At 42.1% G+C, this 16,618-nt stretch overlaps 1 protein-coding gene across 1 annotated transcript in view; it reads left to right on the top strand.

Annotated features, from left to right (window-relative positions):
• The first annotated feature begins 14,313 nt into the window (after positions 1–14,313).
• LOC103392039 (protocadherin 8) overlaps positions 14,314–16,618 on the top strand; it is a 4,424-nt gene continuing 2,119 nt past the window's right edge. The window contains exon 1 of the mRNA XM_017039834.2: positions 14,314–16,618. This exon is cut by the window's right edge and continues 13 nt beyond it. Coding sequence (XP_016895323.1) covers positions 14,912–16,618 — 1,707 coding nt within the window. The 5' untranslated portion in view covers positions 14,314–14,911.

Genomic DNA, 16,618 nt, shown 5'->3' with positions numbered 1-16,618 from the left:
CAAAATTACTCAGGAGCGTCTTTGGAACTGGCAGATGTGCTGGGTTGCATTTGTGTCTTTTCAAGTTGAAGCTGTTTGTCCCTGGTCCCATGCTGAAAACAAAGATAGCTGCTCGTTATTGCAATCATACCAAACGAAAATCTGTTTTTATGTGTTTTTGTTTGTGTTTGTTTTTACGAGTCGTCCACATAGAACAACCTAAATGTTGCCAATTAGCGACAGCTCATGCTCTTCTGTAAACCACCGGTGTGAGACAATAGTATTTCTGCCTCCATGCATTGACTCTACTATTGTTTTCACCTTCAGTTTTAAGTCCAGACACCGACGTGCCGTGTTGTGTCAGGAAGGGCATCCTGCTCAAAAAAATCACTATGTGGATTGACACCTTAGACACACCAGGGATCGATGGGGTGATCTTCACACTGTAAGGCACCAACACTAATCACTCTGTCGCCTGGTGGCCCCAGAAGAACCATATGGTTGGTAGATGTAGTGAATAAAGCATTTAAAATATAAAAACAAAAACAAAAAAACATGCACTGATCATTTTGTGAAGTAAGTTCCCAAAAGGTTCTGCTTATGGGGACCAGGGTTTTCTAGAGCCACCACCTGGAGGCCAGTAGTGGTATTGCACCCAAAGCTGCTCTTCCAGTTGTCTTTGATATACTGACCGTAGTGATGCAGTTACTGTTTGGTCTCATTACTTTTCTCTTGATGATATGATATATTATCCTGTATAAATACAATCATTGTCATTGGTCGGTCATGGATGTCGTAAACTGAGGAACCCTGTAGAATGACTGGACTTCTGCTGTAGAATGTTGTAAGAGTGTAAAAATCAAAGCTTTACTTATTAATTCAAACCTTTGTGTTTAGCAGAAGAAGAAAAACATGAGTACACTGAAGGCATAAATAATGTCAAATCTGTCACCTCATTTAATTTGATGCAGGGAATTGAGCAGCAACAATGTAAAGACGAGCAGATGCAGCTCAGCCATGGATTATACAGTGTGTGTTACGTTATTGCTCGGCTGTTTGCTTTGTTTTGGTTTAATTTGTGGAGACGTGGAGTTTGCCCTGAAGGACGTGCCGACCTGGAGCTGCCTGAGCTAGGTGAATATCTGTGAAGCAGGCAGTATGTACCAGCCAGAGGGCATGTGAAATAATTTACTTTCATGCTGTAGTCCTGTCTAACTGTCAGCGTCTTGTTTTTTTTGTTTTTTCCAGTCAAGCACAGATTATTATCCGCAAGATGTTTTTTTTTTTTTTTTGGACAGCGTCTTAAATATTTCAAAACGGTGGGGTGTGCTGGCAGCCCTTGTATACATTCAGGAGAGTTCACACTTACAGAGTGGGGACATGAGATATATTAACACTGGTATCGCTGGCTCTCAGCCCCAAGAATGAGATCATTAAAAGTGCTGTCATTTAAATGGATGAATGATCAGATATGAAGGAGAATAGACGATGAAGGATGACAGGAATCTGTGATTATGAGTGGACCTCTGTTGTGAGGCTGGATGGATTAATACTATAAATGTCCGTTGGAATAATCATTTTGTTCTTTATCAGCTATTTTCTCTTAAACTGGATTGTAATTTAGAAATGGGAAATCAAGTTCTTATCAAGATGATCAACAGTAATGGAACTTATTTTTCAGTTGACCTTTAACCCTTTATGAATATACATAAATACATATGTACATACGGATGTGCACTATGATTGGATCTCCGTTTAGATGTCCCGCCTTTTAACACAGCTTGTATTGGCTCTGGCCCTCATTTTGTTCCTCCATTTGTTTATCTGAAGAAAACACTCATTTTTATCACTTGACTATTGCATCACACAAGGCTGTTGACTAATTCTTTGACAAAATGTATTTGAGTCGACCATAGTGTTTTGACTAGTCTCATCTTTTTTTTTTTTTTTTTTGCTGTAGTTTAGTGTGCAGTCTTTTTTTTTCCTTTTCTCCTACAGAATCTGCAGGTTTTTTCTTTCCCACCTCTTCATTAAAACTGCTTTTAGAATTTGCTTGGCTCTGCTACTTGAATGTTGTGGTTATTGATACATAAATGTATTAGTTTAGGGAATATTAAGCCCAGGCTGCATAATAGATGCTGGTTACTGTATAGAGGCTGCGATGATTAAATCTCTGCTCATCTTCTCTTGTCGACTCACCTGTTTTTAAATAAATGTTTCTCTCTTGGGCTTTAGTCTCACTGTTCGCAGCAGCCTTCTGCTCTGCCCTATATCCCTGCACTGGTCTGGAGCTCTCTCCACACACCGACTCACACATGCAGATGCAGACACCCAAAGGTTAATTAGGCACAGGTGTGCTTTGTTGACCCGCTGGATTCCTCGTGGCTCTTTGGGAAGAGCCGTGTGTTCCCCGCTGGCTGTTCGGCATCAACCAGAGACAACAGCTCGCAGCGAGGATCAAGGCAGCCAATGAAATCACTCTGTCAAATCATTAGATTTTCTTCTGCCATGAAATCCCAGCAATGCACCCTGGCAACAGAGAATGAACTTGGCTCTAAAGTTCTTTGGATAATGTAGTGTGCAGTCCAGAGTATGTTTTTACCTTTTTAATATACAGTATGTGCTGTTTCATACGATGTATTTAAGGACAGTTCTTCTCCCAGTGCTGGTTGTGAACACAGCCCAGCAATTAAAAAGCATGCTCAAAATATCACTGCTAATGCAATGCAACATTGACCACAACAAGTCACAGGTCTAAAGTGATGGAAAGTTTTTTTTGTCACTACCTCACGTTGAGGTAGTGACAAATGTCTGCTTCTTCATCGACAGGCTCTTTCATCAGTGTCTGTACGCTTGTTCTGTTTGTTACATACATTTGATGTGTCTCTGTCTTGCTTTCATGACATAAAGTCAGATACAAATGCGACACGCTCGTTTGTGAAAAGCATCGGAAAAGTGTCCGATGTTGTAAGTATGAAAATGGACTGGGTTTTTTTTTAAAGAAAAAAAGATGTTATACCAAAAATTATTTGGTCACATATGGGCACAAAATATTGGCCACAAAAACCACCCAAGTCTTGGTCTTTTGTTCTTAACCAGCTCCACATATGTTGGAATACATTTGCTCTCACTGACAGTGTGTGCGTTGATAGTTATCCTCTGAGCGTCAGCGGAGGTCACTGGAGTGAAGTGATAAAAGAATCATCTGAATTGTGTCACATGGGCGTTCATGTTCTAGTCATAACACTGCATAATTAAAACTTAATGGATTATGAATTTCAGTTGATCGTCATTCTTCCTGGCATTTTCTGCGCTCGCAAATGATTGTCATATCGTAGGCATTCAACCAATGAGCTCCATTGTTCTATTAACATGAGAACAACCGGGAGGAGTCAACAGGAGCCACAGAGTGGTACAGTGGGAGCTGCGTGCTTTAGAAAGATGGTTTAAATATTAAACTATCAGTCTGTCTGAGCTTGAAATCTGCCTTTGTGCGTTGTTGAATATATTCATGTAGGCTGACTGTCGGCGCTGATAGCAGGTGCATAAAAAAATTAACTTAATAAAAGATAGATTGAAGAGCCGCGGATCTGTTCAGATAATTCTTTTATAGGATGAACAGAATTGGCAGCCGTGCATATTATTGTTCTTTTGAACCAATATCTTTAGGCTTCAGCCTTTGGTCAAGGACAAAACATCCTACCACAGTCTATTCTTCAGCTGAGATTAAATATTTATTCTTTATTTTTTCAGGAGAAGGGTCATTTCATTTTGCTCCTGCGGGGCTCTTTTTTACTCGTTCTCTGGCGAAACTCACAACGGAAAAGCTAACAATAGTTCATTTCCTGCTCCCAGAGCAAACATGCACTTGTTATATTGTTACCTGGGTTTCAACATCAAAGTGGATCTCATTCTGGCAGAGCGACCGGCCGCTGCTCATTTCACATATACCCTCTCCTTCAATTTGCACCACAGAAACTTCTATAACTCAAAACCCAAGTACACAGGGACCTTTCATTACACATTCATCTTTGCTGCGGCTGAGAAATAAATCATGCAAAAGGAGGAAAAAAAAAACAAAAAAAAAAATGAATCCACTGAGAGGAGGCTCGTGCTTCTGATGCCCCAGTGCAGCAGTGGTTTTTGGATTTTTAAAAGTAAACATATCCAACATTTAAAATGGATCTGGGCAAACAAAACCCAAACAAAAACAATGAACATACCTACATTCCCCCATTTGTTTAACCGTGTCTGGCTGAAGATTTTAACATACTAATTAGCCCCTAGGAGATCCATCTAACAGTTTGTGATTTTTCCTCCTGATTTTTAATCAGTCTAATTTCTCTCTCCAGCACACAGACACATTCAGCAGCGCACGCACACACACACACACACACACACACACACAAAGCTTGTGTTTGCATAATGTGCTCACTGTCTGCTCCTCTGAGACTAAGCACTGTTTGTGCATCCCTGCATCCATGTGTATTTACTGCTACGTGTACGTGTGTGTGTTCGTGTGTATGTGTGTAAACACAAAAATCGAAGCTAATTTCTACATACTTTTTGGAGGGGGGCACTCAACCCAGCCTTCAGCCCTGGCTGTGGCTCCATCATGATTGCTCTGCCAATTCAACAAACACACTCACACTCACACACTCACACACACACACACACACACACACTCACACCTTCTGACAGACTGTTTTCCTTGTTCTCTTATGGAAATTTCATTTCCTTCTCACTTCATCTCCAGCACCTAAATACCTTCTTTTTTCCAGGAATAGCACCGTCTGAGCCATTAACACATTTCACCCAGTTAAGTGCTCTGTTTTCTACAAAGCAGAGTTGAATTTTACCCTCTGTGCCTTTACCAAAAAAACATTTTGATTCTCTGAAAATTACATGAAATGTGAACTGTCCTATTAGGCTTGGGCTTTTATAACACAGTAGATCTCAGTTATTGTGTTGCCCTGATGGCAGGCTGCTGTTTTTGTGATTCCCAGTACCTCGTCTTATTGGTCTCCTCTTCCCACAGCCGAGTACAGTTGAGGTCAAAATGATACGTCGGTATTCTGTCCACCATGACTGCATTCCTACTTCCTGAAACTCTGTGTTCTTCGTGTTCGTCCCAGCAGCACAAGTTTTGTCTTTTTTTTTTTTGCGACGATTATACTCCTAACATTAATCATCTATTTTACCGCCGTTTTCCCAGCACACCTAACGCAAAGGCTCCGAGGTGCCTTGTCAGCAGAAGTGGAGATTTTCTTGGACTGTGTCCTCACTCTGCGGACATCTGTGGTGACTTCATTTTTCATACTTCTGTGTCAGACAAGGAACAAGTCGTTCTCTGGGATTTCAGTTTTGAGTTTAACTCGGGTCTTTGAACACATCTCTTATTGGTTTTTCCTTCCAGACCTTTGTTTCAGATTGTGTGGCTCTCTTGATAACACTAAACGTTTTGATTACCTTTCATATCCTCCACGTACTTTGTACCAACAGTATTTTAGGTCTTAATTTGATGAAGTTTTTTCTGGCGGTTGTTCTGAGCTTTTCACAGAAGACAGCTCAAGCTCTAAAGTAAACTCTAAAGATACGATCCATATCTGATTCCTCATGACAGCACAAATCCATTTTTTTTTAAATCCTGTCAAGGCCACATTCATTTAGCCTTTCCTAAATCGGAAATTCATCATTCATCTTTCCAACTTGTTTTCATCCCTTCAATGTAGCGAGAAAGACGTCACAATTTTGTTCCAGAGCAAGAGGAAGCGGCAAATAAAATGTAAACAATAGACAAAGTGATCAGTCAGTTCCATGTACCTGTCAGTCAGGGGAACGAACAAGATGGAACAAAGTCAAAGTTTCACTCGCTTCCCAGACAGGGGTAGTAACAGGAAAACAGGCATCACTGGGTTTCTGCTAGCTGCGGTCAATTGATTGGACAACAACTTCTAAACTGATCCACGCACGATGACGTGTAGCATCCAGATCTGGATGGAAAAAAGCTAGAAACATTAAAATATCTTTGTAAAACTCCTTGCTAATGTAAAAGTATTGGAAAATAGTTAAAAATAGATAAATTCTCTTATGTCCAATTATTCATCCCTAACTGTGAGATACAAATTAAATAATAGCATATTTTTCAACAGTATATCTATCTTTATAGCCTTATAATTCTTTGTCATGTAGTGTGCACTTTTGAAGTAGTATTTTTAAGTGCATTAAATAGTAAATTAAACAGGCTGAAGGATGGGAATGGAGCTTGGGAAAAAAAGCACCATAAGGAATTAATACAGCAGTAAAAGCAACGCCGTGTGTAAGTTATTGTCCATTATGATCATCAGTGTTTTGGAGGCTGAAATGTAAAAGCGTGCAGGATATTAGCTACGTCGCCATAAATCTGCAGGAGTAAGCTGTGCCATTCAACAGCCTCCTTATCTGGAAGATTTACGGCCCTGGGTGTGAGAAGAGTCTTGTCAGTGTTGTTATCGAGTAGGTGCTTCCTTCCACTCAACCATAGCTAATGGCCCCACTAAACTTTTACTGGCCATGTGTGTGTATACAGTGTAGTCCAAGGGTTAACGTGAACCTATGTCTGGGTCCCGCCACCGATCCAAGTTCTCAACTGCCACGAGATGTGAACGCCTACTCCATAAGTCGTGAATAAATTAAAGTTTGCGGTTAAGTTAAACGACTGCTTAAAAATTGCTAAGGAACTTCAACGAAGAGAGACTGATAAAGTACTAATCAGTTTGTGCATGCAGACGTTGGTGACTGAATGAGAAATAAAAAAATTAAAACACTAATTTAATTTTTGACTCAAAAAAAAAATCAATTAAGCTAATCTGCCCTTTAAAGCAAACAAAGCAGACACGGGGAAACATAGCTGCAGAGCCCGAATAAGGATTTCTTAATCTCCAATAATTAATAACCAGGCTCCCATAAAACACTAATTTGGTTTTTCTCTGGAGGATGTGAACCTCTTCAAACGCGTACCAACAGTGTTCTTTATCAGGCCTTGTTCTGTAGAAGCACAAAGCCCAGATTCATTTTTTTCACGAGAGCTTACTGTATTCTATTCATAGAGCCCTTTAGAAAAAGAAAGCATTCATAATGGAGCTAGGATCTGATTAACCTCCTCGCTTGCCAGCACAATAGCAGGCTACCCCGAGATTCAGCCCCGTAATGGAGTCCGCTATCACCAGGAACACTCCAAACATTCTTTGCACCGCAGGACTCGACGACCAGATTGGAATCCCTTAACTCCCCTCTGCACTCGGCACACAGTGGGGAAACAAAACATCCTCTAAGCTGATGCCCCTCAACGTAAATCTATCTCTCTGCTCCACTCTCACACACAAACACACGCACACAAACTGTGCTCAACCCCCCTCTGAAGCCTTTGTCCCAATTTTTCCTTCGTAATTGTGAAATCTTTTAGGTAAAATGTGGGCAAAAAAAGAAAAATGGGGTTTCTGTGATCACACTCAGCCTTGTCCCTGGACCGTTCCTACACAGTACACGGTACTCACTGTATGTGTTCACGCCACTGTTAGATGTAATTCATTCAAATGATGGACCCAGCTGTTTAATGGCTGTATTTGTTGTTAGTGTTTGTAATATTGTATCAGGTTTCGTGCTTTACCTCCCCTTGTTCTCCTCGTGAACAATTCAACATGTAATACAAGACAACAGGGGACCATTGAGTTGAAATATTCTACTATTGTATTAGCTAGCAATGGATTATTTCAGACGTTTTTTTTTTTTTAATAAAAAAAAACGTCATGGTTGCTAAGCCTTTACTTATTTCCTTGAGCCTGTTACAGCATATAAACAATTGCAGTGTGGGGAAGTGCTTCATAGCCACTCTTTCTACCTCAATACTGCCATCTTCTGGCTTAACTGGGTAAAGCAGGCCGTGCACACAGGCCCGTGCTATTGTGGAGCAAACGGACAGTCTGTGCCAAATATGTCAGAGGGAGTGATTACACCCCTCAGTGGCCAGTTGGCCCAACAGTCCGCCCCCAGTGGCCAGCCCTTTGGGGGCTGTCAGGAATAGGCAGACTGGAGCTTGGTGAGACGCCAGTGCTACGTTTAACAGCCAGATCCTGCCCAGCCCAAGTGTCATCTGCACCTGCCAATGGGAAACAGTTCTTACCCATCAGATAATGGCTAGGAGGAAATTGCTTCAAGGAGGCAACATTCTAGGATGGCAATATGGAGATGTGAAATATATTCAGGGAGGAAAAGGAGGAGGAGGAAGAGAGGGACCTGGTCCTTGAAAAGGCACACATTAGCATTGACACACATGCACACACACACACACACAGCAGCAGCAGACACACACACACACAAGCAGGAAGGCTATACTTAATCTTCTCTGCCTTGAATAGCATAACCATCCTAGAGAGAGAGAGAATCAAATTTATTCACAGCCAGAACTAGCGAGCAAATTTGTATTTATCTCACCTGATACTGTAAAAGCCAAAAAAAAAAAAAGGCCATGGAAAATACGGATGGCAAGTGTGCTCCTCGCCCCTCGCTGTGGATGCACTCAAACAAGAGAGATTTCCGGAGGTGTAGTATCTCCTGTGACCAGTTTGGCTCTGATGTGGAGAGCGAAAATTAAAGTGAAAGTTGGATGGAAAACATGTCAAGTCAAATGTGTGTCTGCAATCATCACAGTTGGAATATCACTGAAGGTTAGTGTGCAGGCCTGCTGATCTTTTGTGGCCCTCATCCATGTCGCTCAAGGCGGCAAAATTCAATATGAAGCATGAAATGTGGAGTAGTCACCGTAATTGGATTGAAACTCATAGTGGATCCTTCAGCAACAGACGGTATAAAACACATATTTCAGATGGAGGAGGGATGATTTTTAAAAAGCAAACTGATTCATCGGTCCTATTTCACATGTATAGTCTGTAATAATCAGCTTCAGAGGCTGATTATAAATGAGTCGTTAAACTGGATCTCAAAATGTATTTCTTAGTATTTCTGTTACTGACAATGCTGAAGATCTGTGGCATAGAAATGCTGTGTGTTGATTCCATGATGGCTGCGCCTCGGCCTGTAGATGGCACTCTTACCCCTGCTTTTACTTCAAACCGTCTGGGCCGACTCCCCATTTTGAAATCACAGGGCTCAATTGTAAAACCTTTTGTGCTTTGTCTGACATGATGGTGATTCTCTGGCAGGCATTTTTGCTAATGACAGATATTCAATGCAACAGCGACCTACCTGTCTGCCCATATGGTCAGTGCTTATTCAAAGAAGCCCGTGCATGATGAAGTGCTGCCAGCAACTGTTGTTCCAATCCTTCCCAGGCACTGAGCATTAGTTACACAGTGGGGAATGGGTAGGAGTTGAGTGGAGAAGAGAGAAATCTCAGCCAAATATGATTTGTCTGTGAATACTAATGCCTCTTTTGATCTGTCTCGGCTTTTAGGAAATTTAAACAACAAAATCTGTCTTTTCAAATTCCTTAATAGAGCCAGCCTTTTGTGGATAACATGAAGATAGCCTAGAAAGGTGTTTACATGGCATCCATATTAATGCTCTGGATTTGTTTAAAGACCTGTCGTCCACCGAGATCTAATTACAGGAGAACCCTTTATTATTCATGCCTTGCCCTAATAGAGTAATTATTAATTTGTCATAAAATAGTGAGGTGTGTTTTTTTTTCTTCTTCATGGTTTGCATTTATTTGCATAATTGATGACAATTTTTTTACAAATGTACCTTTAAATGTTGTTCCTCTATATTCTTCTGATCTGAAAGATTAGATTAGACCCAACTTTGGTGTCAGTGGAACAACATAAACACACACATATATAAACAGTATATATATATGTATATATATATATATATATATATATACAAACTTCCCAGATAAATATGTACACAAATCCAGAAATAGGCCACATTAACAGAGTGCAGAACATGGAAAACATCGATGGGAAGCAACAGTGCTTTACTCACAGCAACATTTGGCAACAAACAGGGAGCTATAGGAGACATTTGGACCTAATGGCTTTGAGGCTACAAGCACTGAAGATCTTCAGAGAGCACAGTGACAAAATGTTAAGTGTGACTGGGGACAATATGGTAAACATTTGGTCAGTTGCAATCATTGGGAGCAGTGAGGCTAAGCTGAGGTTGGGGGTGTAGGGTGAGTCGTGTGGGCATGGGTGTTGGGGGATGGGGGAGGAGGTGGAAGTTATCTATGTCTCTGATCATGCAGGAGGTGCCAAAAGCAACAGAGACCAGTGGCTAGTCTGTCTGTATGGCACCTCCACAGCTGCTGCTGCTGCTCACATGTGTCTTAGCACGGGTCTCACAAAAGGGCCAGCACCGAGAGCAGGATAATCTTGTTTTATCTGCCTTTCAGACAGGGTAAATGGCTGAGATTAAACCCTCCGCATGACCCTCACGGCCTCAGCGCTGACATGTATACCGCCAGTTTATTGGAGCACCTAAGGTTAAAGTGAGATGAGGGAAACTGATAAGAGGTCGGGCTGAAAGTGCCGGCTCCAGTCACCAGCCTCAAAGCAAAAGGTCTTTGTTCAAATAAATGTAATAAATTCACATTAAGTGTCATCAGTGCAGGTCTTTATTTTTGTGTTCTCCAAACAGTCCCAGTCATATTTGTGTAGCTTTTATGAAAATCCAATTAAAATTCAATCTGATTTTTGTTAATGTACTTACACTTTTATTTAGAGCTAAAACAAAAAGAGAAAATTTTCAAGTGTTTTCAATTAAAAAAAAAGAAATCAAGTTTAGACCGTATTACTTACAAGGCACCATAATTATGTTTTTCAATTGTTGCGGAGCTAATTAAAATAGTTTTTTTTTTCAGCTAATTTCATATTTGTCTATTCTTGTTTGTTTTGAGCTGCTGAACAGTCAGTAAAGACACTGTGACACATTGTGTTTTCTTGTAATAATGTGACAGACAGACAGACATTTTCACCAGGAGACACGTCTGAGCTGCACACACCCCCGCTCTCTCTCTCTCTCTCTCTCTCTCCCTCTCAATGCAAAGCTGTTATCTGTAGAATATGAGAAAATAGAAAACTCCTGTTGCGCCTGTTATACATATATACACATATATTTGTCTGTGTAAATATGTATGCATATAAATACCTACATACAAATATACATATATTTTGTATATATGTGTTAACTTGAGTATGCAGTATGTCATAGATATGCAGTATTTGCAGAACTCTCCTGCTGTGGTCACTGTTGTATCCCCTAGTCATTGGCTGATGTTGGAACTTTTGTTTATTTCCCTTCAGAAATTGTCTTTTTTGTCTCTAAATAGTTAAATATGAAATCTGTCCGTCACAAGCTGACCCATGTTGGACACGTCTGGTCAAAGAGTAGACTGTTGTTGTCCCTCCCTTCACCTCAGATTAGCTTGGCCCCAGAGAACATTAATGCCTGTCTACTAAAGAAGCATCAAACCCACAAACAACACTTCCGTCTTTGTGAAGATCAAACCAATGTTGACTGCTCCTTTCACACACGCACCACTGGGGAAACGCCGAGAGTTTTACTCGTGTGACTTTTGCTGCCTCACTTGGCATCTGTCCCGACTTAATTTGTCTTAATAAGTTTACACACACCAAATACAATCAGGTCTGTCAGCCCAAACACTAAAAACCCCGACTCTGCCCTGTTTCCTGTGCTTTTTTAGGAAGTGTCGCAGCCGCTCTTCGGAAATGGGGTTTTGTGTATTCGATTTGCATATCAAAGCTGTCATTTACTTGGCACTTTAACAGCCACATCATTAAAACAAGTGAATGCAATCCCCAAATACGTCTCAGCCGTCCATTGGTGTTCCGTGAGTGCAGTTTCCATAACTGTACTTTTGTGGCTCAACTCAGTTTTTCTGTTTTCATCCAATAGTGTAGGCATGCGGTTGTAAATATTTTATGACCAGTCCAAGTCACAACTCATAAATAAAGCTCCACTATTCACACTTCACCCATTAATTGCTGTATATTGTGACAATGCTTAAAGCGGAGGAACAGAGTACCTCCCCACAGAGAGCAACCTCGGTGAGTGTGACAAAATTAGACTGTAAAGCGGAGCAAAAAAAAATGAGCATTGGAAAAAAAAAACACTTGAAAAAAAATATTTACCCCAACTGAGTAAAATATTGGCATTGACAACTTGAAAACTGGTGGAAGAAAACAAACAAACATACACAACCACAATGCAATTTCCTTTTAGTGGGTGACATGGTGGCTGGAATCCAAAAGGTGGGCCTTTGAGACATTTGTTCCCAGTGGCATATGCCAGGATTACTGCTCCCTGTGTCACCAACTGCCTTCCCTGCCTCCCTACCTGCTAGCGTGTGGGGTGGAAAAAACAGCCTTCAAACAATGTCAGGCAATGTCAGACTCTGGCTGGAAGCGCGGGTCTGCGAAAATGGTTGCGATCGTTGTTGTGCCTTTAACTGCCGAGACGAGGTCCAGGATATTCGTACCATTAATTAAAATCATCTCTGTGCAAGAAACAGATGGCCGCGGCCATTAATCGTCCGTAATGCTCTTACTGTCGCCACACACGTCTTAATCAAGCTGTGAGCTGCATTAATCAGCTGACTTAAGTGACAAACAAGTATCACTCTGGTGTTCACTGCAGCCTGGTCTGTGCTTGGACCTCTGCTGACCTTGTAGTGATGCACTCATTAGAACAAATGCAGTGGCTGATGTTTCTCTATTACTCGCAGAAGAATAAATCCTTATATATATATTAATAATTGTGCCAGCGCTCTAATTTCAGCTTTTGGTTGTTGCCTCGGATTTGTTGTGAGCCACGCAAAGTGTTAAGTGCGTGAGACTTTTGATAAGGTTTAGGAATAATCCGCTTAGAAGCAAACAACTAATTTGGCTAATAATGCTGCATTAACTTCTCACTCCCTCACACCCATACAATCCTGGATTTCAACACTCGACCAGCATGAGACAACTGTGCCGTGGGCTTTGTGTCTGGCCTTCCTGAGAAGTATGTTTCATCTCCCTCCGGCTCCTCTCTGTTCAACGTTCTGTAATTTATTGGGGATTATACCGTAAAATTTATAGTTTTTCTGCTAAAAATACACCAGGAATCATTAACAAGTACCGCAGGAACTGGAGGAGTCGCGGTGATTACCAAGAGTTTTAGGAATAATTCTCGTGCACTGATGAGTAACAGCAATGTTAATTCACTTTTGTCTTTTTCTAGCATATTTTTGTAGCACATAACCTAAATAATTCATCACCAAGAACCAGCATCGTAAAAAACAAAAAAGAAAACACTTGTTGAGATGCAGGATTTGAGAACGAACTAAAACATTTTCTCCAGCTCTGTATGTAATCTGGCTGAAGGCTCCAAGAAGGCTGGGTAAATACTGCAGCTTTTGTTTGTTAGCACTGCCTGGTGTTCCTGTCAAAACATATTTGACAGAAGTACAAAGTTTTCCACTGCACTATAACAGTGAATCCCAGCTTATATAAGGTTTCAGATATAGGGAGCAGAGACTATCGTAGCCCCCTGCTGCGCAGACACATGCCGATGCGGACCTTTATGGCGTGTGTTTTTAACACCTTCCTGTATGGGCCCTTTGGGGGTCTGAGACAGATGCAAGCCAAACTGGGGCGAGGTGTCGAGAGCCTTTTGAAGAGCTGCAGACGTCTTTTAATCAGCAGCTGATAATCACCCATATGGTTGACTCATGCTCCTTTGTTGTCACTGAGGAGCATTTACTATTGTGAACGTGTGTGTGTGTGTGTGTGTGTGAAGGCACATTCTTTCATTCTCCAGGTATAATTATTCCCCTGACTGACACACGGTGACATGGTTTATGAGACCACCACTGATTGTGTGGAGAGCAGCATCATTCAAACTGTTTTTAAGACTGTGTTGGAAGAAAATCTCCAGTGTCATGATACAGTGCTGTGGATTATTATTTGTGTTCTTTTATTTATTTTGTTTAATGAGTTAAAGATAATTAACTGGCATTTGTGCTTAGTTGTTTTTATTTTTTCTGTGTCTGTTGTTTATCTTTCAGCTCTCCAGTTTTGAGCTGTCTATTGTATTTTTATTATTATTTTTTTTACTTTGGCAAATCAAAAAAATGTTTCCACTTATTTTTTTGGCAGTACAATACTGGCTCATCTCTTTCACTTATTCGACGTATTTTGATATCTTAAAAATGGCCAAAAGAATGTTCTCATCTATATATATATACACATATATACACGGTACAGTGTGACTTAAGTAAAACTTAACGGGTTTTCTTCAGTTTTGTTTCACAATCTGATTTATTATGCAAAAGAAAATGTCTTTTGAAACATCTTGTATAAAAATTGCAAACAAAGCGTAACATTAACTTAAGATCAAATAGAATCACACCATTCATTTAAGCTAGGATTTCTACCACAGCAGTATAAATAACAGTATCTGGTGATAATTAATATTTAACACTGTTCGTGGCTGCGCTCTTCCTCTTCCCCTCCACTGTCCTCCTCTTCCTGGGTGGCTTCAGTCACCTTTTCACACATTTCCACTTTTTTTTTCTCTGAAGGCACGCAGCCTTATTAAATACAGTGCTCGAAGTGATTAGATAATTAATAGCCAGGCAAAGATTGATTCAAGCAACTCGGTTATCACACTAATTAAAGCCCCACAATCTGCTCCACCATTTGTATTAAAACCAAAACAGTGAGGAGCAGTTTGCTGCAGGTGACAAACGTTTCCCGTTTGCTGGACACCACTTCAAGGCCATTGGTGGTTGGGCCAGGGTCATTTGCATACGCGGGGTTTAAAGTGCAGCAGCAAAGCCAGAGTTGGTCACAGCGTTGGTCCAACCTCGAACACGCAGCAAGAGGCTGGAGAAGTCAACATTTTTATGGGCATCACTTCCTAGACCCTCAACATGGGACTTTACAAGTTTACAGGAGTGAGACTCTGCACGGTGTTGTTGTTGTTGTTGTTTTTAAACACAGCCGTGTGTACAACCACGAAGTACTTCACATACGAAGAAGACGCTCCAGGGACAGAGATTGGCAACTTATCCCGAGACCTGAAGATGGATCCAGCTGTTGACCCGGGCACGTCATTCCGCTTCATGCAAGAAAACAACTCGTCTGTGATCGAGATGAGGGAGAGTGACGGACTTCTGAGCGTCGCAGAAACTATCGACAGAGAGCAGCTGTGCCCCCGGTCCCCGCGGTGCCTCATCACCTTCGACATTGTGGCCTATTCCAGAGAGAAGTTCCAACTCATCCACGTGGAGATCGAGGTCACAGACGTCAACGACCACTCGCCCCACTTTCCACACAACGAGACGCACTTGGAGATCGTGGAGAACGTTCCTCTCCACTCCAGGTTCCCTCTCCAGGTCGCTCTGGACCAGGACGTGGGTGAGAACTACATTCAGAGCTACAACATCTCCACCTCCAGTCACTTTGCCATCGAAGTGAGCGACACAGAAGACGGAGCGAAGTTTGCAGAACTGGTGCTGGTCAGGGAACTGGACAGAGAGCTGGAGGATTCCTACACGGTGGAGGTCACTGCCTATGACGGAGGCTCCCCTGCAAAGTCCGGCTCCATGACCGTGCACATCAAAGTTCTGGACTTTAACGACAACAGCCCGACGTTTGAGCACGGCTCTCTGACAGTGGAGCTGAACGAAGACTCGCCAGTGGGTCACCGGGTGGTCAGAGTGCACGCCTTTGACCCCGACGACGGCATCAACGGTGAGGTGACGTACACGTTTGCAGAAGTTATGTCCCCGGAAGCGACGCGCATATTCCACGTCGACCCTCACTCCGGAGACGTCAGCCTGAAGGCGCTTGTTGACTTCGAGAAGAGGAAGTCGTACGAGTTGACCATTCGAGCCTCGAACTTGGAGGCGAACTCTGTGGCGTCCAGCTGTAAAGTTCTGATCGACGTCGTGGACGTGAACGACAATGCGCCTGTAATTAGCGTCAAACCGATGACTTCCAGCAGTGACGGCGTCGCCTTCATCACCGAGGCGGCGGCAGCAGAGAGTTTCGTTGCTCTCATCAGCACCTCGGACAGAGACTCTGGCGCCAACGGGTACGTGCGCGTCAGCCTGCTCGGGCACGAGCATTTCACTCTACAGCAGGCATATGGGGACGCTTTCATGATTGTCACCACCACGAACCTGGACAGAGAGAAGACCCCTGAATATAACCTGACTGTGGTCGCAGAAGATCTTGGGAGCCCACCTTTCAAAACAGTCAGACACTACACTATTCGTGTGAGGGATGAAAATGACAACGCACCACTCTTTAGTAAGTCACTTTATGAAGTCTCAGTGCTGGAAAATAACATCCCAGGTTCATATGTCACCACCGTCGTGGCCCGTGATGCTGATGAGGGTAAAAATGCTGACGTGTTCTACAAACTGGTGGACTCAGAGGTGCTGGGAGGGTCCCTGCTGTCCACTTATGTTTCAGTAGACCCACTGTCGGGCTCTGTGTTTACTCTGAGGTCCTTTGATTACGAGACACTTCAGCAGATTGACCTTGTGATCCAAGCAGAAGATAAAGGTTCTCCCTCACTTTCAAGCACATCCACAATCAGAATTAAGGTGGTGGACCAGAATGACAACTAT

Source organism: Cynoglossus semilaevis, chromosome 16 (assembly GCF_000523025.1).
Source record: "Cynoglossus semilaevis isolate Cse_v1.0 chromosome 16, Cse_v1.0, whole genome shotgun sequence".
NCBI lineage: Eukaryota > Metazoa > Chordata > Actinopteri > Pleuronectiformes > Cynoglossidae > Cynoglossus > Cynoglossus semilaevis.
This window is presented reverse-complemented; position numbering and strand designations above follow the sequence as displayed.